Below are 23,355 nucleotides of genomic sequence, written 5' to 3'. Positions count from 1 at the left end.
AATTAAACAAAATAATTAAAAATAACAAAATAAATTAAAAAATAAATAACATTAAATTATATTTAAAACATTTAAATTAAAAACATTAAAGAAAACATCTTAAAGAAAATATATTAATTAAATTTAAATTAAATTTAAAAATAAATTAAAATTAACAAATTAAATTAAAATAAAAACAATTAAATTTCCTATCCCCATCCAAAGACCATTCAAAGATCGCACTAGTGCCTGCCTCTACCAACTCATTCCAAATATTCATCAGAGATGGTGCAAAACATACTTTTCATCTCCATTAGATTTCTCCCATCTCATCTTGAACCTGTGGCCTCCAGTTCTAAACCTCATGCCCTGAAAGAAGGATTCTGACTCTATCCTACCAAATGCCCCTCTAAATTCTGCAAATCTCCAAGAGGTCCTCCCTCAGCCTTGTACATTCCAGTGAGAACAGACCCAACTTACCCACTGTCTACTTGTAACTACAGCTCCCCATTCCAGGTAAAATCCTGGTGAATCTCTTCTGCACCCTCTCCATTGCTGCTGCATCCTTCCTGCAGCCTGGTGCACAATATTCAAATTCTGGTCTATCCCTCGACAGAAGCAGACAACTTCTGCATTGAGGGGTGAGGTCACTGGATAGATTCTGCAGTCTTCTCAGACCATCCACTCATCGGAATTTACAGCACAATGGGAGGCCATTCAGTTCATCACGTTGGTTTGGACAAAATGGATGATTCAGATTATTGATGTGTCGGCACTCTTTTGTCTACATTAGCCTTACGAGTGTTGAGGGTCAAACCCCACCTTCCACCAGTGAACATAAACTTATGGCATCTGATTACTGACCCTCTGCTGGGTGAGAGGTAAGGTCAGAAGGAGATGTATGGAAGTTTTGGGGAAAGACAGACAAGCTGAGGGAACAGGGGAAAACATGCAAATGGAGTATCATGAGTGAAATGTTAGGTCATCCACAATGTTGACAACAGAAGAGCTGAGTATTTATGTTCCAAGGTCACCGAGACCAGTGTGAGGGTGAAGCAAGTGACCTGGATGGAGAGTGCCTTTTGGCCTTTAGGATGAAAAGGTACACCACAGGAGTTGATAAGGTTCTCTGCCATTGCAGAGAGCCTTGGTCACATCATTCCGGAGCCTTCTGGACAAATTTGAATTCATCACCCGAGAAATGACATTTCCCACAGACTTGGGACAGTAAAAATTCAATTCCAGGGATGGAGAGGAAAGATTATATCGACTGGGATGACATTCTTCAGTTTAGGTGGATGAGAGGAGATCTACTAAAGTCAACAAACTCTTCAAGTGCTTGAACTGAGGGTTTGGGACATAACCATGGTTTAAGAACAAAGGAGTGTAGCTCTGAAATGATGATAAATTTCTTCACATCAAGGAAGCAATTAATCTTTGGGAGTCTCTGCACATGAGGGATGTGGAGATTCACTGATGAGATTCAGCAACTTCTGAACATTCAGGAAACTATAGGATATGGGACAGTGTGGGAAAATGTCCCTGAGGTAGAGTATCAGCCACGATTTTGGAGATTGGTGAAGCAGCAGCATGAACTGTATTAAAAACACAATGAAATGCAGGAGGAACTCACCCAGTCTTTTCAGTGTCGAAAGGAGACAAAGATATATTGATGACTTTGTCTCCTAAAGACCTGAAAAGACCAGCTGAGTTCCTCTAGCATGGTGTGTTTTTCTACAATCACAGCAGCTGCTGACTTTCGTGTTTCCCTCAGCATGAACTGTATGCTCTCCTCCTACTCCCTATGGATTCAGAAAAACTCATGAGGACTACAGTAGCAGATCAGCCAGGGCTCAGCTGCTGGAGACTGGTATCGGGACCAGCATCCGTGAGGGTGCCGAGGGAGATCAGGACTCCCCTGATGTTGGTGCCTCGAGCGCTGACCATATCAGGGGTTGGGAACCGATGGCCAAGGAGGGAGACTCAGATACCTGGTGCTCGGGGTCACTGCTGGACCGGACAGGAGGACATTCAGCTCCAGAGGCTGTGGGAGGGCAGGAGGTAGTTACATGGGAGGAGGTGGTGGGAGACATGCACACTCAATGACACTAAAGGGACTTCCCTCTCTTTCTAGTCTCAATGGGCACACTTTGTGTGCCATTACAGAACAAACAAAGGAAAGACATTTTGTGTATATTGTGTACACATCAATAAAGGAACTTTGAATCTCAATTTTTAATTGGATAATACACGAAAAATGGCTTTTATCTTGTATCTCAGGAAGGTGACAATATCCAATGCATTTCAGTGGGGAACGGCTTGCAGTGAACAGCTGGGCAAAATGTTCACCACGATGTGTCTCTGCCTCTTGTGCTTCTCCTGTCTGTCTATTGGAGCTGCCAACCTGGGGAGAAGAAAAGGGAACATCACCTGCTGACCACGGAACAGCTAGAGCAGTTCTGCTTTCCCTGTTCCTTCTCTCAGACTGTGTGGCCTGCTGGCTCTGTTACAAAGCCTAACCAATGGCAGCACATTGCAAATGCTGCATCTGCTTTTAACTCCCACATATAGAGACCAATCAGAAACATCCCCCATGTTTCATCCCTCACATCCCCCTCCCCACCCATCACCTCTCTGTCTTCTACCCCACCTCTCCCCTACCCCTCCCCCTTCCCATCCTCAACATCCTCCCCTCCCCACCCATCCCCTCCCCATCCTCTACCCCCTCCCTTCCCTACCCTTCCCTCCCTCCCTCCCACCACTCCACCCTTCCCCAATCTGCTGAATGTTTCCAACATTTTTCATTTTTTTTCAATTCCATTTGCCGTTTTTGTTCCATTTCCATGGAAATGATATAACTTCCTTATTTTACCTCATCAAGTCCATGACAGGAACCCTGTGTGTAATGATGACCTGGCTGTCCCAGTGCCAGGTCTGGTTGGCCAGGGTTTGAGAGGCAGACAGCCAGCTAATATTCACGACGGAGCCCGATCTTTATCCGATGCAAGGTGCAACAGGAGGAATTGGATTACCCAGATCTGATGAGAGAGGGTGGGACACAACTGATGTCCATGTGCAGCTCTGGTCACCACACTGGAGGAAGATTGTGGTGGCACTAGAGAAGATGCAGAGGAGATTCTCCAGGACATTGTCAGGACTGGAGGAGTTCAGTTGTGAGGAGAGGCTGGGTTTTGTTTTACTCATGGAGTTTGAGGTTGGGGCATGGGGTTATTGGGAGGGGTATATAAAGTCATGGAAGATGATCACGACAGCATGAAGATGTGTCTGGATAAACTTGAATTGCTTTGAAAGAGAAGGCAACAGTCCAAGATGGAATACAGCATCCATATAGAATGGTGCCACTGGATGGTATTGGGTGGATAGCTGGTTTCCATACAGAATTAACCGATTAGATAGAGTAGATAGCAGGAAACTTCTCCCTATGGCAGAGATGTTGATAACTTGAAGACATGACTTTAAGGATTAAGAGGTTCCAAGAGGAACTGAGGAAGGATTCTTTTCACCCTGAGGAGGTGGTGGAGGCAGTGCTTCTCACAACACTGATGCAAGTTCTGGACGAGCTCCAGAAGGCTATGGGCCAAGTGCTGAGAAATGGGAAGACAGTAGATGGCTAGCATGTGAGCATTGGGTGAAGGGTCTGTGGTGTAGGACTCCAGAAAATAAAAACTGGTTCGAGTGTCAGTCACTGACAGCAAATCCTGTCGTGTTAGGCTGGTAGAACCTGATGCTATCCCAACCAGACCTCCCCTACTGATTGGGTGCCTCGTTCCATGGTATACTGTAGATGTCACAGTGAAAATGCACATGCTTTATTCATGATAACAGGAAATGATATTCATTCAATTATATTCAAACTTATTCTGAGTTATTCATTTCTTTTATGATTTTAGATTTCCTCTTTGTCACAGGTGATTCATTACTGGGGAGGAACCAAAAGTTAATTATTTTCTTTTTGCATCATACAGTCAGGACCGGGAGATGTGGTTATCACCCAGCAGCAAGTACTCCCCCCACCAAGAATGCCAACCTTAGCACACTGCATCACCATGCTCAGGCATCTCTGGCTCTAAAGCAGTGCTCTCCTCTGCTCCTCCCCCTCCAATCCTCCTCATTCACCCAGCTCTTGGCTTCTGTTCTCTCCAGGTCAATGCTCCCGGTTTGTCTCAGATTCTTGGCTACTACATTGTTGTGCTACAACTGCTGGCAGCACACCATCACTCTCTAGCTTTAGAACCACCATTCAATTCATGAAAGCTGGAATGAGGTGGCATTGTTGGCCTTAATCCTCCTGTTCATGAACACTGATGGACAATGACAGACAATGATTTTTTACATCAGTTATACCTTACACTACAAAAATTGAATACAATAAAAATCAGAATTGTCAGATCAATGCTTTAGGTATGGAGAGGAGATGGGAATCTTCTTGCATTCAACTTGATCATGTTCCAAGGTAAGACCTTTCTGGGTGGACTTAGGGATTTTTTTTACAACAGGATATGGGTATTGTTTTTCTACAAAATCTAGATTTATTTTTTATTGGGGAATAAAGAAGGAACAAGACCTAAGTTGAAATTATCAACATACTAAATGAAATTTGTTAAAATAGCATTAGTGGTGGCAAGGAAATATATTGCAGTGACTTGGAAATCAGACTCACACTTGGATATGGGAAGATGGAATGCAGAAATTCATAGCTGTATTCCCTTGGAGAAAGTTACATGTAATTTGAGAAATAAATATGGCATATTTTTGCAAATTTGGAACCCATATATGCAAATTTTAGGTATGAATATTTATTAGTACCCATCCTACTCTTCAAAACCTGTGTTAATTTTCCTCTCTAAATTATTCATATAAATATTGGTGTAATCCTGTGTGTTAGATAGCAATCTACAAGCAATCCATGAAGTTTTTTTTCTTTTTCTCTTTCTTTATATTACTATATATTATTTTCCTTTTTATATATAAATTCTTTGGGTGTGTAGATTTAGTGAGGAGGGTATGGGGAGGAAACAGAAGGGACTATCACCATCATGTAATGATTGGAACTCTTTTAAATTTAAATGAGTATTGTATATTAATTATATGTATGGAAAAAAATTAAATAAAATATTCAAAAAATCATGAACACTGAAGGACAATAATGGACAGTGATGGACAATGATGGATTTGCGGAGGCTTCCTTGGTTCACATGTTTTTGCTTTGCCCTAGAATGGAAAAATATTGGAAAGATTTTTCACACACTATCAGTGATTCTTAAGGTTAAAGTTGAACTTTGCCCTTTAATTACTCTATTTGGAATATCTGATGATGCTTTATGCCTTCATCTCAAAGCCGAATTTTCTCTTTTACTTCATTGATAGCCAGACGTGCAATATTGATCAAATGAAAAGATAGCAATCCACCTCCACACACACAATGGTTAAATGATATATTGTAGTGTCTGCTATGGCAGCGCTACGGAATAAAGAGACGTCCACACGTTGTGACGGTGAACCAGTAACTGAATTTTATTATTTGAATTACTCACACTGCACATAAGGGAGCATCCACTTTCGGTGATGTGTGTGCCGGCTTCTGGAAGTGACGTCAGCGTGTTGGGGCATCACTCCCTGGCTGGCAGTACACCACCCGGAAGCAGGGAGTTCCCCTGGGCAACATATTTTCTCAACCGTGGGCTTCTCCTTGGAGTGAAGGAGGACCCGCTCCATTCTGAGTCAGCTGATTGTGGTGGTGATTCAGCCCATCTAACCGCTGGTTGCTCGGCCCACCACTCCCCCCTCCCCCCCAGAATCGCCGCTGGCTTCTGAGCAGGTTACCGTGCAGTCTCTGGGCAGTTGGCCTCAGTGCCTGACCTGGGGTTCCGTGGCCAATGGGTCTGTGTCCAGGTGTGCTGTCTTGAGGTGGTCAAATGTGAATCTGTCCTAATGGCTGCCAATGACACCATCTTTCCACCACAGCTTGACTGGTCCTTCGTAGCGACACTGTAGGGGTGTTTCTTGTTGCCCTCTCCACACGAAGACGTCGGTGGACTGTAGTGGACGAGGTTGGTAGATCTTCCTTTGGTGCTGCACGGATGCCTAGGAGCACCCACAGGAGCTCGTCCACCCGATCAGGGCCTTGTAATTGAGGATTCAGGACTGCCTTAATGTGGTGGTGGAAATGTTTGACCAGGCCGTCTGTGGTGTGGGGCAATTGGCTGCTACAGAACTTGGTTAGGTTAGTCCGGAGCGAGGAATTGAACTGTGGCTCTCGATCCAAGGTAATGTGGGACAGGACTTCAAAAGGCGCAACCCAGGTGGATAAAAAGGTTCTGGCACATGTCTGTGTTGCACGTGGGTAGGGGTTGGCCTCCAGCCAATGGGTAAAACAATTGATTGTTGTGAACAAATACCGCATACCCTTGATCACGGGGAGTGGGCTGACAATGTCAACATTGATTCGGCCGACTGGGGCGGCGATTTGGCCCATTTAACCACGCGGTCGCTTGGCCCGCTATAATATCTTGATTAAGCTTAGAAAAACATTAGATATGCCATTAAACATTCAAATATTGATTTTTCAAAGATATGTTGCCCTTTTATGGATCATTATTATAATATAAACCTTTAAGACTGTTGAAAACCTTGATGTTGAGTTGTTGGTTTCCAAGTTGTCGTCACTTGATACCTACTTGCTAGATTTTTTTCTAACTGTATAAAATGGAAGGGGTTTTTTCCTCTTTTTTGTCCCTTTTAATTAATTGATTACTATATTTTAAATATAACTACGGTTTAGGGGTCTTGCTAAATTGAAATATATTATGTCCTTTTATTATTATGGCTGTGCTTTTGAATTCATTTGTGTGATCATGTTTGCAGGGGTTTTTTAATCTTTTTTCCGTGGCACATCCTACAATTGTACTGTACAAATTTATTGTTATTGAACTAATAAAAATATTTTAAAGGACAAAGATGGTCAGTGTTGGACACTGGTGGACACTGATGGATTCTGTTGGACACTAATGTACAATGAAGCCCACTGAAGGAGATTGGTTGACACATAGGTTCTGATGGACACTAATAGACATTGACGGATACTGATGGACACTGTTGGATTTTGATGAACAATGACAGACATTGACGGACAACAATGGACTGATGAACAATGATGGAGAATAGTGGACACATAGGTTCTGACAGCCACTGATAGACATTGATGGATGCTGCTGGAGATTGATGGAAACATAAATTCTGATGAACTTGAAAGACACCGAAGTACAATAATGGCAATGAAGGACACTGAGGGACAATGAGGGTCACTGATGGACAGTGAGGGACACTGATGGACAATGAGGGACACCGATGGACAATGAGGGACACTGATGGACAATGAGGGACACTTATGGACAATGAGGAACACCAATGGACAATGAAGGACAATGAGGGACACCGATGGACAATGAGGGATGATGAGGGACAATGAGGGTCACCGATGGACAATGAGGGACAATGAGGGATGATGAGGGACAATGAGGGTCACCGATGAACAATGAGGGACAATGAGAGACACTGATGGACAATGGGGGACAATGAGGGACACTGATGGACAATGAGGGACACATGGACAATGAGGGACACTGATGGACAATGAGGGCCAATGAAGGACACCGATGGACACTGATGGAGAATGAGGGACACCGATGGACAAAGAGGGACACCGATGGACAATGAGGGACACTGATGGACATTGAGGGACACTGATGGACAATGAGGGACACTGATGGACAATGAGGGACAATGAGGGACACAGATGGACAATGAGGGACACTGATGGACACTGATGGAGAATGAGGGATAATGAGGGACACCGATGGACAATGAGGGACACTGATGAACAATGAGGGACACTGATGGACAATGAGGGACAATGAAGGACACCGATGGATACTGATGGACAATGAGAGACACCGATGGACAAAGAGGGACACCGATGGACAATGAGGGACACTGATGGACATTGAGGGACACTGATGGACAATGAGGGACACTGATGGACAATGAGGGACAATGAGGGACACAGATGGACAATGAGGGACACTGATGGACACTGATGGAGAATGAGGGATAATGAGGGACACCGATGGACAATGAGGGACACTGATGAACAATGAGGGACAATGAGGGACACTGATGGACAATGAGGGACAATGAAGGACACCGATGGATAGTGATGGACAATGAGGGACACTGATGGACAAAGAGGGACACCGATGGACAATGAGGGACACTGATGGACAATGAGGGACACTGATGGACAATGAGGGACAATGAGGGAGACTGATGGACAATGAGGGACACTGATGGACAATGAGGGACACCGATTGACAATGAGGGACACTGATGGACAGTGATGGACACTGATAGACTATGAGGGACACTAATGGACAGTGAGGGACAATGAGGGACACTGAAAGACATTGTTGCAGATTGGACTTAATACAAAATGTTCAGTAATGAGGATGGTAGAGAAATTTTTCCGTAAAGATGTGGCACTGGGGTTTGGTGTATCTGGACTTTTCCACTCAAACAGGCAATGAGCTCTTCCTCGAAAGAGCCTTTGTTGCTTCTGACTGACGGCCTAAAACAAAGAATCCACTCTATTCCTGAGAAGAATGCATGCATAATAACATTTGTTTAGGAAAATATTCAAAAGTAACATTTGTTAAAAAAAAAATAAGTGATGCCAGTTGCAATGAATCGTGAATTGTTGCAGAGTTACAGGAAGTGTGTGAGAGGAGAGAATCAGATTCACTCTGCACTTTGTGGATTGACTGAGAACAGGTGGACAGGAACCAAACAGTAATTCACATCTGGCCTACCCCACCTGTTCAGGAGCAGAGCAGATCATTGGAACCACTCTCATCCCCTATCCCTACCATGGGTGCATACAAACCTCCTCCCTCAGAGGCGCAACAAGTCTCAGCACAATTTCTCACTGGAAACATGTCTGCCATGGACACCAGATGCACGTTCCCTTTGGATGCCAAGAGAGTGTGACCGGGTGGGACAGGTCATTTAATGTGCTGCCTGCTTTCCCGAGGCTGTGAAAATGTGGATGAAGTTGATGGAGGGGAGGGGGATGGGTATAAGATGTTCACAACCTCTGTAATTTCTTGCGGTCTTGAGCAGAGCAGTTCTGTCCCATGTAGTGATGTACCCGGACAGGATACTTTCTATGGTGCTTTGTGAACATTGGTAGGCAATCTCAGGGACATGCCAAAATGTCTTTAGGCTTCTGAGGAAGTAACAGTGTTGGTGCACCTTCAGTACTGATGTCATCGACAATCTTGTCGATAGCATCAGCCTTCAAAACCATTATTCCCTCAATGCTGGTCAAGAAGCTACAAACTCTGGGCCTCTGTACCCCCACCCCTGCAACTGGATCCTTGACTTCCTCATCATAAAACCACAGTCAGTATGAATAGGAAGCAACGTTTCCTCCTCAATGATCATCAACACATGCACACCCCCAAGGATGCGTGCTTAGCCCACTGCTCTACTCATTATACACCTATGACTGTGTGGTCAGGCACAATTCCAGTGCTATCTACAAGTTTGCTGATGACACCACAGTTGTCGGCAGAATCACAAACGGCAATGAGGAAAAGTACAGGAGGGAGATAGATCAGCTCATTGAGTGGTGTAACACAACAACCTTGCGCTCATTGTTATCAAAACCAAGGAGATGATTGTGGACTTCAGGAGGGAGTCAGGGGAACATGACCCAGTCCTCATCGAGAGCTCAATAGTGGAGAGGGTCAAGAACTTCAAATTCCTGGTGTCAACATCTCGAAGGATCTGTCCTGGAACCTCCATGTTGATGCAATTGTGAAAAAGGCTTGCCAGCGGCTATACTTTGGGAGGTGCTTGAGGAGATTTGGTATGTTACCGAAGATTCTCGAAATTTTCTACAGGCGTTCCATGGAGGGCATACTGGCTGGTTGTATCACTGTCTGGTATGAAGGTGCCAAATCTCAGGACGAGGAAAAACTCCAGAGGACGGTTAACTTGGCCTGCTGCATCATAGGCACCTGAATCTACTCCATCGAGGACATCCACTTAGGTGGTCATCTTAAAAAAGTACTCTCTATCAAAGACCCCCACCACCCAGGCCATCCCCTCTTCACTCTGTTACCATCGGGGAAAAGGTACGGGAGCCTAAAGACGAGCACTTAGTGGCACAAGGACAACTTCTACTCTTCTATCATCAGATTCCTGAATAATCAATGAAGAAAAGACACTGCCTTACTTTTCGTGAACTACGAATTAAAAAAAAATTATTGTCGTAAGATGGTTTATAATATGAACGTTTGCTCTGTGACGCTGCTGCAAGCACTGAATTTCGTGACTTGTTCATGACGATAAATTCTGATTCTGATCAAAGGTCCACTACAGCATCCACCTTAATGCCACACCCAACACAACAGGTCAAACGATGGACATCCCATGACAAATGACTTTCACACCACCCTCCATGACCCCAAACCCTTTCCATTATCTCCAGTCAAGTGGACAGTCTCCACCTGAGTGACTGCAGTTCCAACAACTCTGCAGAAGCCAGCGCCACCCAGGACAAAAGTAAAAGCACAACGCTGGAGAAACTCAGCAGGTTAAACAGTGTACTTTATATAGCAAAGATAAAGATACATAACCAATGTTTCAGGCTTGAGCCCTTCATCAAGGTGTGAGTAAAATGTAGGCGGATGCCTGGCTGGGTCGGTTATGCATCATTATCTTTGCTATATTAAGTACATGGCACCTGCCTACATTTTCCTCACACTTTGATGAAGGGCTTAAGCCTGAAATGTTGTTCATTCATCTTTATCTTTGCTATATAAAATACCCTATTTGACCTGCTGAATTTCTCCAGCATTGTGTTTTTACTTCAATCACGGTATCTGAAGACTTTCATGTTTTACTCCACTACCCAGGACAAAGCAGTTAACTCAGTCTGCATCCTCTCCACCGGCTGAAACATGACCTCGCACCACCACTATAGTACAGAGGCCACATGTGTTCCACCCACACAGTACTCTGCAGGCACTGCACCAGACCTGTGGCCTATGCATTTAAGAGCAAAGGCAGTGTGCACAGGAACTCCAACACTTATTGATTCCTCAAGCACTTGGAAACGTCTCACTGGACTGTCAGCGTTATTCCCTCCCCAATTCAATCTCAACTTCCCCCTCCTCTCTCTCCCCAGAATCTGCCTCCATCTGCCTGTTTTTCTCTCACATCAGTCTCTACCCTCTCCCACCAAGTTCCATCTGTCCATCGCCCCTTTCTTCACAGGGCTCCACTTATTATTTGTCACGCCCCACCCTCTCCCCTTCCTGCAGCAGTTCCACAGACTCATCCGACCTCCCCGCCCACCACCATCTCAAGGTCAACGAGGGATGGCTGCTTCGGAGGGGCCTTGAATTCAGGTGGTGACAAGGCTGCAAAGGAACACATGGGGGGGGGTCCCCGGTCCTGGTGCTAATTTTCATTGCTCAGCCGGAAGATGATTGGATGACTGACAACCTCAGAGCAGCTTGTAGGATTTTGCTGTGCAACCATGTCCAAGATAATATCAGTTCATGAGACTTGTCTGGATTTGGTGTAACCCGTAATGCAGGTCTGTCTGTGCATTTAATGGAGCGTGACTATGGAGGAAGCCCCAAATGGTGTGCTGCCTTTCTTGATGAGTCAGCCAATCCCACCAGCAACATTTAACTCAATCAATAAACTTTCCTGTCAGTGGAATTACAAGAACCAATTAACATGAGATAATGCTCTAAGGGTATACTAAACAGTAGTCATTAGTCACAGCGAAAGATTATCCCACACTGATTTAACCCCAAGCTCTGACCTGAGCAGTCAGCCCCAAAGTGGCAGGCAGTGATCCTCTGCACCCAGGGAGAGTCTAACTGTCTATCCCTGATGACCCACCATCCACTCCCTGGGGACACTGCCGACCAGAAACTCAGCTGGACCACGTGTGATTCTTACATCAAATGACTCACCTTCTGACACCCTTAAGCCACTCTAAGTTGACAGGGGACCTTACAAATGTTTATAAAATCATGAGGGGCATGGATAAAGTGAATGCTCACTGTGTTTTTCTCAGGGATTCTATAACCTAGGTTGAAGGTGAGAGGGGACAGATTTAAGAAGGAACTGAGGGGCAACGTTTTCACTAAGGGGGTGGTCTGCATGTGGAACCAGCTGCCAGAGGAAGCTGTAGAAACAAGTATAAATAGGTATAAATATAATGTTCAAAGGACATTTGGACAGATGGATAGGAGGGGTTTAGAAGGATACAATACAATACATATCTGTATGCAGGACAAGTATTTCATCTATATAAATAAATATTGTTTCATGAATATGAGAGTTTTGAATGATTAGTGTGACCTGTCCCTTTGGTCGTCCAGTACTCTCACTGCCTGTGGGAAGAAATGTTCCTCAATCTAGTGGTACTGCTCTGATCCTCCTGTGTCTCTTCCCCAACAGGAGCAGCTGAAAGATGCTGTGTGCAGGGTGGAAGGGGTCCACAATGATTTTGTGCTCCCTCTTCAGATAATGTCATTGGTAGGGAGAGAGACTCCAGTGATCCTCTCTGCCACTCTTATGGTCCTGAGGATTGACCTCCGATCCATTTCACTGCAGCAACCATACCACACTGTGATGCAGCTGGCCAGGACACTCTTGATAGAGCTTCTGTAGAAAATTGACAAAATGGTGGCCAGTACACTTGCCCAGTTCAGTCTTCTCAGGAAGCGCAGTCATTTTTGTGCTTTCTTGACAAGTGAGGAGGTATACAATCCAGTGATCATTGGTGGATCAGAGGTGGAGAGGGTGAGCAAATTAAGTTCTCGGGAGTCACTATCTTGGAGGATTTTTCCTGGACCCAGCACACCAATGGCATCGTGAAGAAAGCATGTCAGGAGTTTGCTGAGGTTTGGTATGACACCATAAACTGTGGCAAATTTCTACAGATGTGTGGTGGACCGTGTGCTGACCAGCTGCATCACGGTCTGGTATTCGGACATCATACCCCTGAGCGAAAAGCCCTTCAAAAGGTAGTGGACACAACCAGGAAATCACAGGCAAAACCCTCCCAAGTATTGAGTACATCTACCAGGAACGCTGCTGTCAGAGGGTAGCAGCAATCATTCAAGGATCCACACCACCCAGCACAAGCTCTGTTCTTGCTGTTGCCATCAGGAAAGAGGTAGAGATGCTACAAAACTCGTACCATCAGGTTCAGGAACAGCTTCTACCCCTCCACCATCAGACTCCTCAACAACAAACTCAATCAGGGACTCATTTAAGGACTCTTACTTCTGCACTTTCTTGATTTTTTTTGTTCTCCCTGTATTGCACAGTCAGTTTGTTTACATTCATTAACTGTTTACAGTTCTTTTGAGTGTTTACATGTTCACACCGTGTGCAGATTTTTTTTTGCACTACCAATTAGTGGTAACTTTGCCGAGCCCGCAGGAAAAAGGAATCTCATGGTTGTATGTGATGTCATGTACGTATTCTGACAATAAATCTGAAATCTGAAATCTGAGAGCCAAATGAAGGCAGGTGGAAACTTTGTCAGCAGGGAGAGTTGAGTCTAAAGGCCTGTTGTATTCTGACTGGGTGCCCTAGTTTGGAGTGAGGCCAAAGGATGATGAACAGGGTGAGTGCACGGAATGGACTGCTGGAGGAAATCAGTGGGTCAGGCAGCATCCAATGAGCAAGAGGGACAGTCAATGTCATTGGATCAGGATACTGCATCAGGATGAGTGGGGAGGGGGGGAGAGGGGCAATGTAAAGGACGAATCAGGTGCAAGCAAGGTGGGTGGTACTGGTGAAGATGGAGATGGCCAGATGGGGAAAGAGGGAGTGCTTGGTGGGTGATAGGTTGGGACTGATTGATAGATCAGATGGAGTCAGATTTTTGGAAAGGACAAGGGAAGGCAAGGTTGAGACAGAGACTGGAAGTTCATGTAGAAACAAAAGACCTGTAGGTGCAGACTGAAGTAAGGAAGAGAAGGGGATGAGGAACCAATGGAACCCTGTGGGGGTGGGGAGAGGATCGCATTCCGCAAATGGGTGGACTAGTCTGTGATTGATCTCATCAATGTAGGGGAGGCTGAAGGAAGTGTAGGCGGATCCCTGCCTTACGTGGAGTTGTCTGGGTCACTAAATGGAGGTGAGGGGAAGGGTAGGTGTAAGCGTTCCAACTTTTTTGGTTTCAGGGGAACATTCTTGGGGATAGGGAGGAACCAGTGCACCAGGGAGTCATAGTGAGAGTGGTCCCTGCAGAAAACAGATAGGGGTGAGGAATGACTGGTGATGGGATCTCATTTCAGCTAGGAACAGTATGGGTTACTGTTTGGAGAGAGAGGGACAGAGGTAAGAGTGAAGCAGAGAGAGGGTTATGATCTGACATTGGATAGGGGGCCAAAGATGGAGAGGGATAGGTTTGTGAACACTGGATACCTGCCAGAAAGTGCTCAGAAAGTGCCTTGCCAACTCACATTCTACAGCAGGGGTGTCAAACTCAAATTCACGGAGGGCCAAAATTTAAAACTTGGACTAAGTCGAGGGCCGAACTAAATATTTATTGAAAATTTTCAACAACATCTGCATGTTTTCTCTTCTTTCAACATATGTAATGTTAAACTTTAGGATATAACTTTAGGAGGATAATGTCACAGGTCAGGAGTAGGTAGCTCAAGTTCACCCTTTGCTTGACCTGAGGGAAACCTATTTGGTCCCTGTGGAGATGTAGTCAGCATTCACAGGCTGTGTCCATTTTGGCCTGCATCAGGACTCAGCATTTCCAGCTCACTCCTCAGGCTCTAGGCCTCTATTCACCCTCGACCCACCATCCCTCTACCTGACCAGTCCTTTACCCAACCTCTACTCACCCCTCACTCCACTCGCTCTGCCTCTATCCACCCCATCCTATACATGCCCCTCTACTGCCTCTCCCTTCAACCTGTTCCTCCCTCTACCCATCTCTCACCCTCTAATCACCCTTCCCCTATTCGCCCTGCCCTCCCCTTTTACCTCTTCCCTATCCACCCCTCCTTCTACTCATCCCTCCCTCTAACTGTCCCTCGCACCACCATAACTTCCCCTGCCTATTACTCCTCACCTACACCCTCTGCCCACCCCTGCTTACCCACCCACTCAAGCCTAGCGCGCTGCCGATCAGCCTTTGCGGACAGCCACCATCTCTCTCTTCATGTGCAGGGCCGAACCAGCCGTCCCTGGGGTCCGCGCGGGTGCAAGCGCTGAAGGCCATGGCGACCGGGAGAAGTGCGCTCGTGCTGTGGAATGGCCGTCTGGTGCCAGTCGCGTGGGGCTCACGCTGCCCAGGGGCTGTGCGCAGCCTGCCATGCCCGTCGCGCCGACAGGAAATCACAGGCGCTTGCCAATCCGCCGCACCGCTCGACAGGTGGGAAAAGTGACTGGTTGTGCGGAGAGCCTTCCAACTGGCTTTCCGGCTGATGACATCGACAGACTTCTCGTGTTACAATTTCTCGTGTTACAATGGGGAAGGATGTGCAATGAAGGGGGAGGATGGTGGGGGTGACATTACCAAAAAACAACATTGGCTCTCGCTGTAAGGCGGGCCACCTCTAATACATTTTTGAAATGATCTTGCGGGCCAAATATAATTATATCGCGGGTCAAATTTGGCCCGCAGGCCAGAGTTTGACATGTGTGTTCTACATGATCAGTGCCCAGTAACATTATAATCCATGGTCCCTCTCAACTGATCTCCCACAATTCTACAAGAACATCCTGATGTGGACTTTGATAGAAACCTGCTCGATGCAATGATCTGGAGTCTTTAGGGATAAGACGAGAGTAAGATGGTTAAGTCCAGTGGGATTGTCATCACTGTCTTCCACAAGTAAACAGAATGGTAGAGCTGGTTGACAATGAACTTGCTGGAGTCAATCACGTGCTCAGTGCTGTGATGTGATTTCCTTTGGGTTGCCCTTGCTGTCACTGTGAACATTTACACAGAAGTCCCTGCAAAGGGTGTTAGAAAGATCAACACTCCCGCACTGCCTGCTGCTAGAGAGTAGAGGCAGCAATGATTCCATGTCATCACTCTCCAAGCGACGTTCACAAAACAAATCACAGCTCTGACAGGAACATAACTTCTCAGACACGAGATGAGCATCCATGAAGAACAGAGGGTTTGCTGGGCAGGACTCACCCCGTCCCCCACTCCATCCCTCAGCCTGTCCCTGCTCCACCCCATCCCTCATCCCGACCCTTACCCCGTCCTTCACCTTATCCCTCATGCAGTCACTGATCCCATCCCTGACCCATCTCAGCCCTCTCACCTCACTCCTAACCCACCTCATTCCTGCAGGTTAACCCTGTCCATGCCCTGTGTTCACCCACCCCAGGCCGGTCCATCAGATGGTGCAGGTTAACCCTGCCTGTGCTCGCAGCTCCATGGGCGCTGACCATGGCCCACCTGGGAGATCAGTCCAGGCACTAACCACATAGAAGAGGAAGGAAGGGAGGAAGTTCCTAAAGTTTTGTACCGTGGATTTGTAGGGACAGAGCCTAGGCCACACATCTCTGTCATCACTATGTAAACTCCACCTCTTCTGAAGAAGAGAAAGATCTGCCCACGAGATGTTCAATGCAACATTCTCAAAGGACTAGGATTCAGCAGGAACTCTTCTCTACCAGAAAAACCATCAACGTCCACCACTAACAGTGGGAGCTTTCTACGTGTGAACTGTTTCTCATGGGTGAACACAAAGCATCGCTAACATTGAGGATGAAGAATTGATTCCAAGCCCCAGAGGTGTTGGGTCAACTGACTAAAAGCTGATGGAAGAGTGAGAGGAAAGGGGATCTTAACAAGTTAGAGGGAAGGGGAAATTAGAGTAGAGCTAGTCTCAGAGAAAAGGTCCCAGGAAACCTTGAGTTTCATTAGGAATTTCGAGGACGACTTTCATCATTGAGGTTAGAGTTGTCACAGAACCAAATGGTTTTTCAGGTTGGTTGGGTTTTTTTGTAACTGAAGCTTGGCAGACTGTTTGTACAGGATCAGCCTGTTGTGGCAGCACTGCCTTCGTATTATGGCTTTTGCAAGACAGAGAGGCTTAGCAATGTCATATGTTACCATGATGACATATCTCCTTGTAAATATTCATGCTTGCCTGTTTTCCAAACGGAGATTGCTGAAACAGGTACACCCCTTCCACTGCTGTTCACCCCCACCCCAGCAGAGAAGAAACTACATGTGGGAACGTGCCTGCTTCAATTGTCTGCAGTGAAACACTGATCACTTCCTAACCTCCATATCAATCAAATGTGAATCAGGGCAGCAAGTCCCAAAAGACCAGGGGGTCTCTCCAGCCCTTGGGCCTGGGGAGGGAAGATCAGCAGAGCAGCTTCTGCTTTCAGAGTTACTTATTTGTGGTCTGCAGGGCAAACACCTGGGAAGTTTCCCATACATGTCCAGCATCTCACATGCACAGGACCCCTCAGGGCACTTGCTGTTCCACTGCATGTCCTTGCTGCTTCACTGAGTCATCTGAGCTGTATCACTACTGCCTCTATCATGGTCTGATTCAGAGGCAGAAGTTCTTCCACACATGCACACCTGCCACAGAATCTACACTTCCGAATGAAACATCATTAAATACTTTGAACCATAATGATGCAACAGTCATTAAATCTACTTTCTTAATAGATTAAGGAAGTTCAGCAAGTCCCCAAACTTTCACAGGAACACCATCAAGAGCAGACTTGCTGGTGCATCACAGCGTAGGATGGGAACTTCTCTGCTCAAGGTCGAGAGAAGTTGCAGAGGTGTGAATGCAGCTCAGGACATCACGCAAACCTTCCTCCCCTCCATCTACACCTGGAAAGGAGGCCGATGTACTGATGGTCCCCATCACACCCACAGGATACACTCTCCTCTCCCTCCTCCCATTGAGGAGAAGGCTCAAATGTGTGAAAGCATGCATCAACTGGATTAAAGACAGTTTCTTCCCCACAGCCATCAGGCTCCCAAATGAACCCCACCACAGTGCTCTCACTCTGTCCTTGTTTGGAGCTTATTGATCTTCCCTTTCTTTGTAAATGTTCACACTGCAAATTGTGTCCTTTGCACAGCTGCATGAATATTAGCGATAACCTGTAATAGGTATTTTGAAACAAATAAATTTAAACTTAATTGAATGGAGAATTTATGAAACGACTGGTGTAATTTAGAACAGTACTCCCTCTCCCTCACCCACATAGCGCTCCCTCACCTGTCCAGAGTTCCCTCACTATATCAGCGATCTCCCTCACCAAGACACAGAGCTCCTTCTTCATCTACAACACAGAGCCCCCTCAATATCCCTGAGCTCCCTCACCATTTCCAACACAGAACTCCCTCACCACTTCCAGCCCAGATTTCCCTCACCAACTACAGCCCAGAGCTCCCTCACCAACTACAGCCCAGAGCTCCATCACCAGCCCAGAACTCCCTCACCACCTACAATGCAGACCTCCCTCATCAGCCCAGAGCTCCCTCACATACCAGCTTCCAAACGTTTCCCTTGCCACTCCATTGAGTGAGCTTAAGCTGATTCACTGCAGCCTCCTTTGGGCCTTAAATCCACGATGATCTGATTCAAAGGCAGGCATTCTTCCACACATGCATACCTGCCGCACAATCTACACCTCTGAATGAAACATCATTAAACACTTTTATCGTTCTTCAGTGTCTTAAATACAACCTATAACATTGTCGGAATTGAACTGGGCAAATTTTATCCATTATTGCGGGCACTGAATAATTAGTTTCTCCCTCATACTTTAACTTTTAGGAATTGCTTCAGAGATCGTGACAAGTTGACTTCTCACAGTTAGGTCATGTCCTGCCCCTTGTCTTTGTGAGGCTGGGGTTTAGGTTCCACAGTGACTAACACTTCACCGATGCAGTACCATCATAACCTCACAGGATGGTAAAGAGGGCTCACTAGTGATTGGCCTCTCCAGCCCCACCTCACGACGATGATGGTGGCTTCCCCATGGTCAGATCACTCACTGAGCATCAGCAGAGAATCGTCAGACCAGAGATACTGCCTGTCCCACCAGTTCCACAGACGCCAGCACAGGATACAGAGGTTGTTCACATTCAGCAACTCATGACCTTCCACCCATACCTACACACACACGTGCACAAACACACCCAGACACACTCACTCACATGCATGCACACACTCACATACACGCACACTCACATACAGACTCACACACACACACAGACACACACACACACACGTGCGCAAACACACCCAGACACACTCACTCACATACACGCACACACTCACATACACACACACTCACATACAGACTCACACACATACACACATACTCACACACACACACACACACACACACGTGTGCAAACACACCCAGACACACTCACTCACATACACGCACACACTCACATACACACACACTCACATACAGACTCACACACATACACACAGACTCACACACACACACACACACACACACGTGTGCAAACACACCCAGACACACTCACTCACATACATGCACACACACACACAGACACACACCAACAGGCTTACTCAGCAGCTTGGAGCTGATAAGCCAGCCCCAGACTCCTCCTGCCCTTCCCCCACTTCAGGCTGTTAGCAATAAGGCTGATGAAGTGAAAAGCTTGGTTCAACTGCACTCAGGCTGGAACTGTTCCCTTTTCGTTTACTCCTTGTTTTAGTAGATACTGTGTAAAGAGACTTGTTTTTATTAAGTGCGTCCCCTGCATTTTCCCAAAGGGCCTGCATCAAAGAAATAATATTGGATTTGTTACTGTTGGAACATAGAGAACAAGGGAACTAAGGCGCTCGGAGCAAAATCCAGGAAACACCAGCAAGTACACGGTCGCTTTTCACCTGGTTGATAAACGTACTGTATTTTAATAGATGGAGTCACCCAACCCGATCTATCCTGTTACAGTCATCTGTAAGCAAATAACCTCTCATTGCTACACCAAGTGTTTACTTCGGAGAGTGCTGAAGGTCTGTGGTCTCATTGTTTACATGAGGCGGATCCACCTGTTCGCCTGGAACCTGCGGTTTAACTGTTCATGGGTTGCTTTGCTCTTTCTGAGATCCACTTTGCTTCTGAAGGCTGCAGACTGATGATTAACAAAGCATAATTATACTGACAAACGAAGGTCAGGGAGGAGTTCCAGGCTGCAGTATCTGAGCCAGGATGGCATGGAGCACATCTTCATCCATGACCTTATCAATATTAACCAGGTGCAATGTGAATTCTGAGGAGGAACTAGAATTGAAAATGTCCTTAGTGACAGAGTGTTTTCGCACCAGTGTTATGTTTTCAGCAGACACCCTTACACATGAATGAGGTGTAAAAAATGAAACCAGTGGGAGCCCACTCCAGTGGGTGAACCCACACCCCTTCTCATAGACATGCACTCCTAGCACTCAGCTCTCATGGTGGGACGAAGAGGGACCTTTCAGCGCCTCCCGTTACTTTGAAGCCCTTTCTCATTGAGATGAATATGAAGCATCCCTAGTGCCTGGATCAATGTATATCTGGATATACAATAGTGGATCCGATCTGTGGGTCATTATCACACGGTTGTAAGAGCTGCTTCACACTTTCCCTGAGACTTGAACGCTGCTGGCAAACACACAATGTATGTCATTGTGTCAGATAATGCAGCCCTTGTACACACATGCTGAAGAATGCAACCCTTCTACACACGTGTGAATGAATGCAGCCCTTCTACACGCTTGTTCAAGGTGTTCAAGAATGCAGCCCTTGTGCACGTGTGCCAAAGAATGCAGCTCTTCTACATGCTTGTAACAAGGAATGCAGCCCTTGTAAATGCATGTCACAGAATGCAGTCCTTCTACATGCGTGTCAGGGAATGCAGCCCCTGTACACGCATGTCAGAGAATGTGGCCTACATATATGCCAAGGAATACAGCCCTTCTACACATGTGTCAGGGAATGTGACCCTTGTACATGTGTATCAGGGAATGTAGCTCTTGTACACACATGTCAGGGAATGCAGCCCTTGTACACGTGTGTCACGGAATGTGGTCCAGTGCCTCGTTATCCAAGATCAGCTCAGGAGAACAGGCAGAGAGATGGAGCCCTGAGAAAAGTAAAGATCATCTCTGATGTGAAGGAACAGAATTTCTGGTGGTCAGGAGTTTTGCTGTGTGCCGACCCCCTCGGGCAGTGAGAGACTCCGGCAGCACCACTGACTCTAACAGTGTTGAACCCTGAAGGAGCAGGGGGACATCAGCTGAATGGAGTAGTGCAGCCCAGTGGCTTCCTGGCTCAGGATGAGCCTCGTCACCCTAGAAAGTGCAGAAAGACCCTAGCAGTTTCAATGACAAGACCATTGCAGCAAGTGATGCCATTGCTGAGTCAGTGGTTGTGACCCAGTGAAGGAAGCTGACATGAAACATTCTGCTTCAATGCCGCTGCTTTGAGTCGCAATGGTTTCAGTAACGAGGCCCCAAGCTGGTTGCAGTGCAAACCTTGGTGCATGTCGTCAGCTCCACACACCTTTCGGTTCAAGATGAAATGTGTAACATATAGAACTGTCCGCTAATGCTACAAAGCAGCCCATACAAAATTATGTTGAACATAAGGGCAAGAAAGATATCTCCCCTCATTGGAGGTGATTTGGAAATGTGCAGTTCATTCGAAAATCTCTTCACATGGCAGAAACTGTTTCTTTGAGCAAAGTGGTGTGAAATTACATGATTATTTGAGAGGTTATGAGGTGTGTGAGTTTGGAACCAGGAACCAGAAGTTGGTGAAGCGATTGGAGGGGATGATATATCACTGAAGGACCAGTCTCATCTCCACACCTGGACCACTCAGTGTGACAACGTTGTCGCTTCACACTTCTCCAATGAGTGAAGTCAGAGTTGGAAAATTGCCGCAAGCTCATATTTGATCCGAGTGCAGAGGGATGGTAAAGAAGCCCGTGCAACCTGAGGTACAAAGAGGGGGAAAAGGCAGGTGTTCAGCTCGGAATCTATTGCTGCTTGGATGGACGCATTTATAAGCTCATTGTTAGCACTTCCGAGATGAATGTTTGTAAATAGGAACTTCCTGCTGGCTGGAGTGGCCTGCCCCAGCCATTGTGTTGTTGAATGAGGTGTATGGATTGTAAAGCTTCCTATGGAAGATCTCAAAGGAATGTTTATCCAACTGATGGTACATTAAATGATGTTGGTCTTTAGTTGAACATGTTTGAAAAGGAAATCCTGCAGAACTCAGTGAAGACAGAGATGGATGAGGCTTCCAGCTGGAACACGACCTGAGAGCCTGCAGTTCAGTTATCAGTTCAATCTGTAAAGGACACAGCCACAGATACTGCCATTAATATCTTTCCTAATGAGTGAGGGATTAGTAATCCTGTGCATGAGTCTCTCTTCATTTGATCTGCCTGCCCCATCCATAGAACAAGTCTCCAAAACTCCACCTGCTTCAACACCCAAGAGATGGAGTGCAGTGTTGTTTGTGACTGGGTATTTAAATGTAGGGGCTCTATCTCTGGGGGCACTAGGCGCACATTGAAATCATAATTTATTCCCTAATATTGAGGATATAAATCCAACCGTTAACTCTGCTTCTCCCTTCACAGATGCCACTGTAGAGTTTTTCCAGCTTTTTATGTTTTAATTTCAAACATTTGATCGAGGTATTTAAAATGATGAGGGGGATAAACAGAGTAAATGCAGATAGGTTTTTTTCACTGAAGGTAGGTGATATACAAACCAAAGGTGTGGGTTAAGAGTGAAAGGAGTAAAGGTTAGGGGCAACATGAGGGGGAATGTCTTCACATTGGTGGGATTGTGGAACAAGTTGCCATCTGAAGTGGTGAATGTGGACTCAATTTAACATTTAAGAAGAATTGGGACAGGTACATGATGGGTGAGGTATGGAGGGCTATGGACTGAGTGCAGGTATATGGGATTAGGCAGAAAAATGGTTTGGCACAGGCTAGAAAGGGCTGAAGGGGCCTGTTTTTGTGCTGTAATGTCTATGGTTCCATAGAACACTTCAGCACAGTGCAGCCCTTTGGCCCACAATGTTTTGCCAACCTATATACTCTTAAAAAAGTTCTAAACCCTCCCTACCCTGTAACTCTCTATTTTTCTTTCATTTCATGAACCTATCTAAGAGTTTCTTAAATGCCCCTAATATTTCAACCTCCACCACCATCCCGGACATATATTCCAGGTACCCACAACTCTCTGTGTAAAAAATGTA

The 23,355-nt window shown here is 46.0% G+C and overlaps 1 protein-coding gene across 1 annotated transcript in view; it reads right to left on the bottom strand.

The window, feature by feature from the left end:
• Positions 1 to 2,195: 2,195 nt before the first annotated feature.
• The window catches only part of LOC138742119 (uncharacterized), a 54,216-nt gene continuing 33,056 nt past the window's right edge, over positions 2,196 to 23,355 (bottom strand). The window contains exon 6 of the mRNA XM_069896305.1: positions 2,196 to 2,383. Coding sequence (XP_069752406.1) covers positions 2,367 to 2,383 — 17 coding nt within the window. The 3' untranslated portion in view covers positions 2,196 to 2,366. The remainder of the gene's footprint in view (positions 2,384 to 23,355) is intronic.

This window comes from Narcine bancroftii, chromosome 8 (assembly GCF_036971445.1).
Source record: "Narcine bancroftii isolate sNarBan1 chromosome 8, sNarBan1.hap1, whole genome shotgun sequence".
In the NCBI taxonomy this organism is placed as follows: domain Eukaryota; kingdom Metazoa; phylum Chordata; class Chondrichthyes; order Torpediniformes; family Narcinidae; genus Narcine; species Narcine bancroftii.
This window is presented reverse-complemented; position numbering and strand designations above follow the sequence as displayed.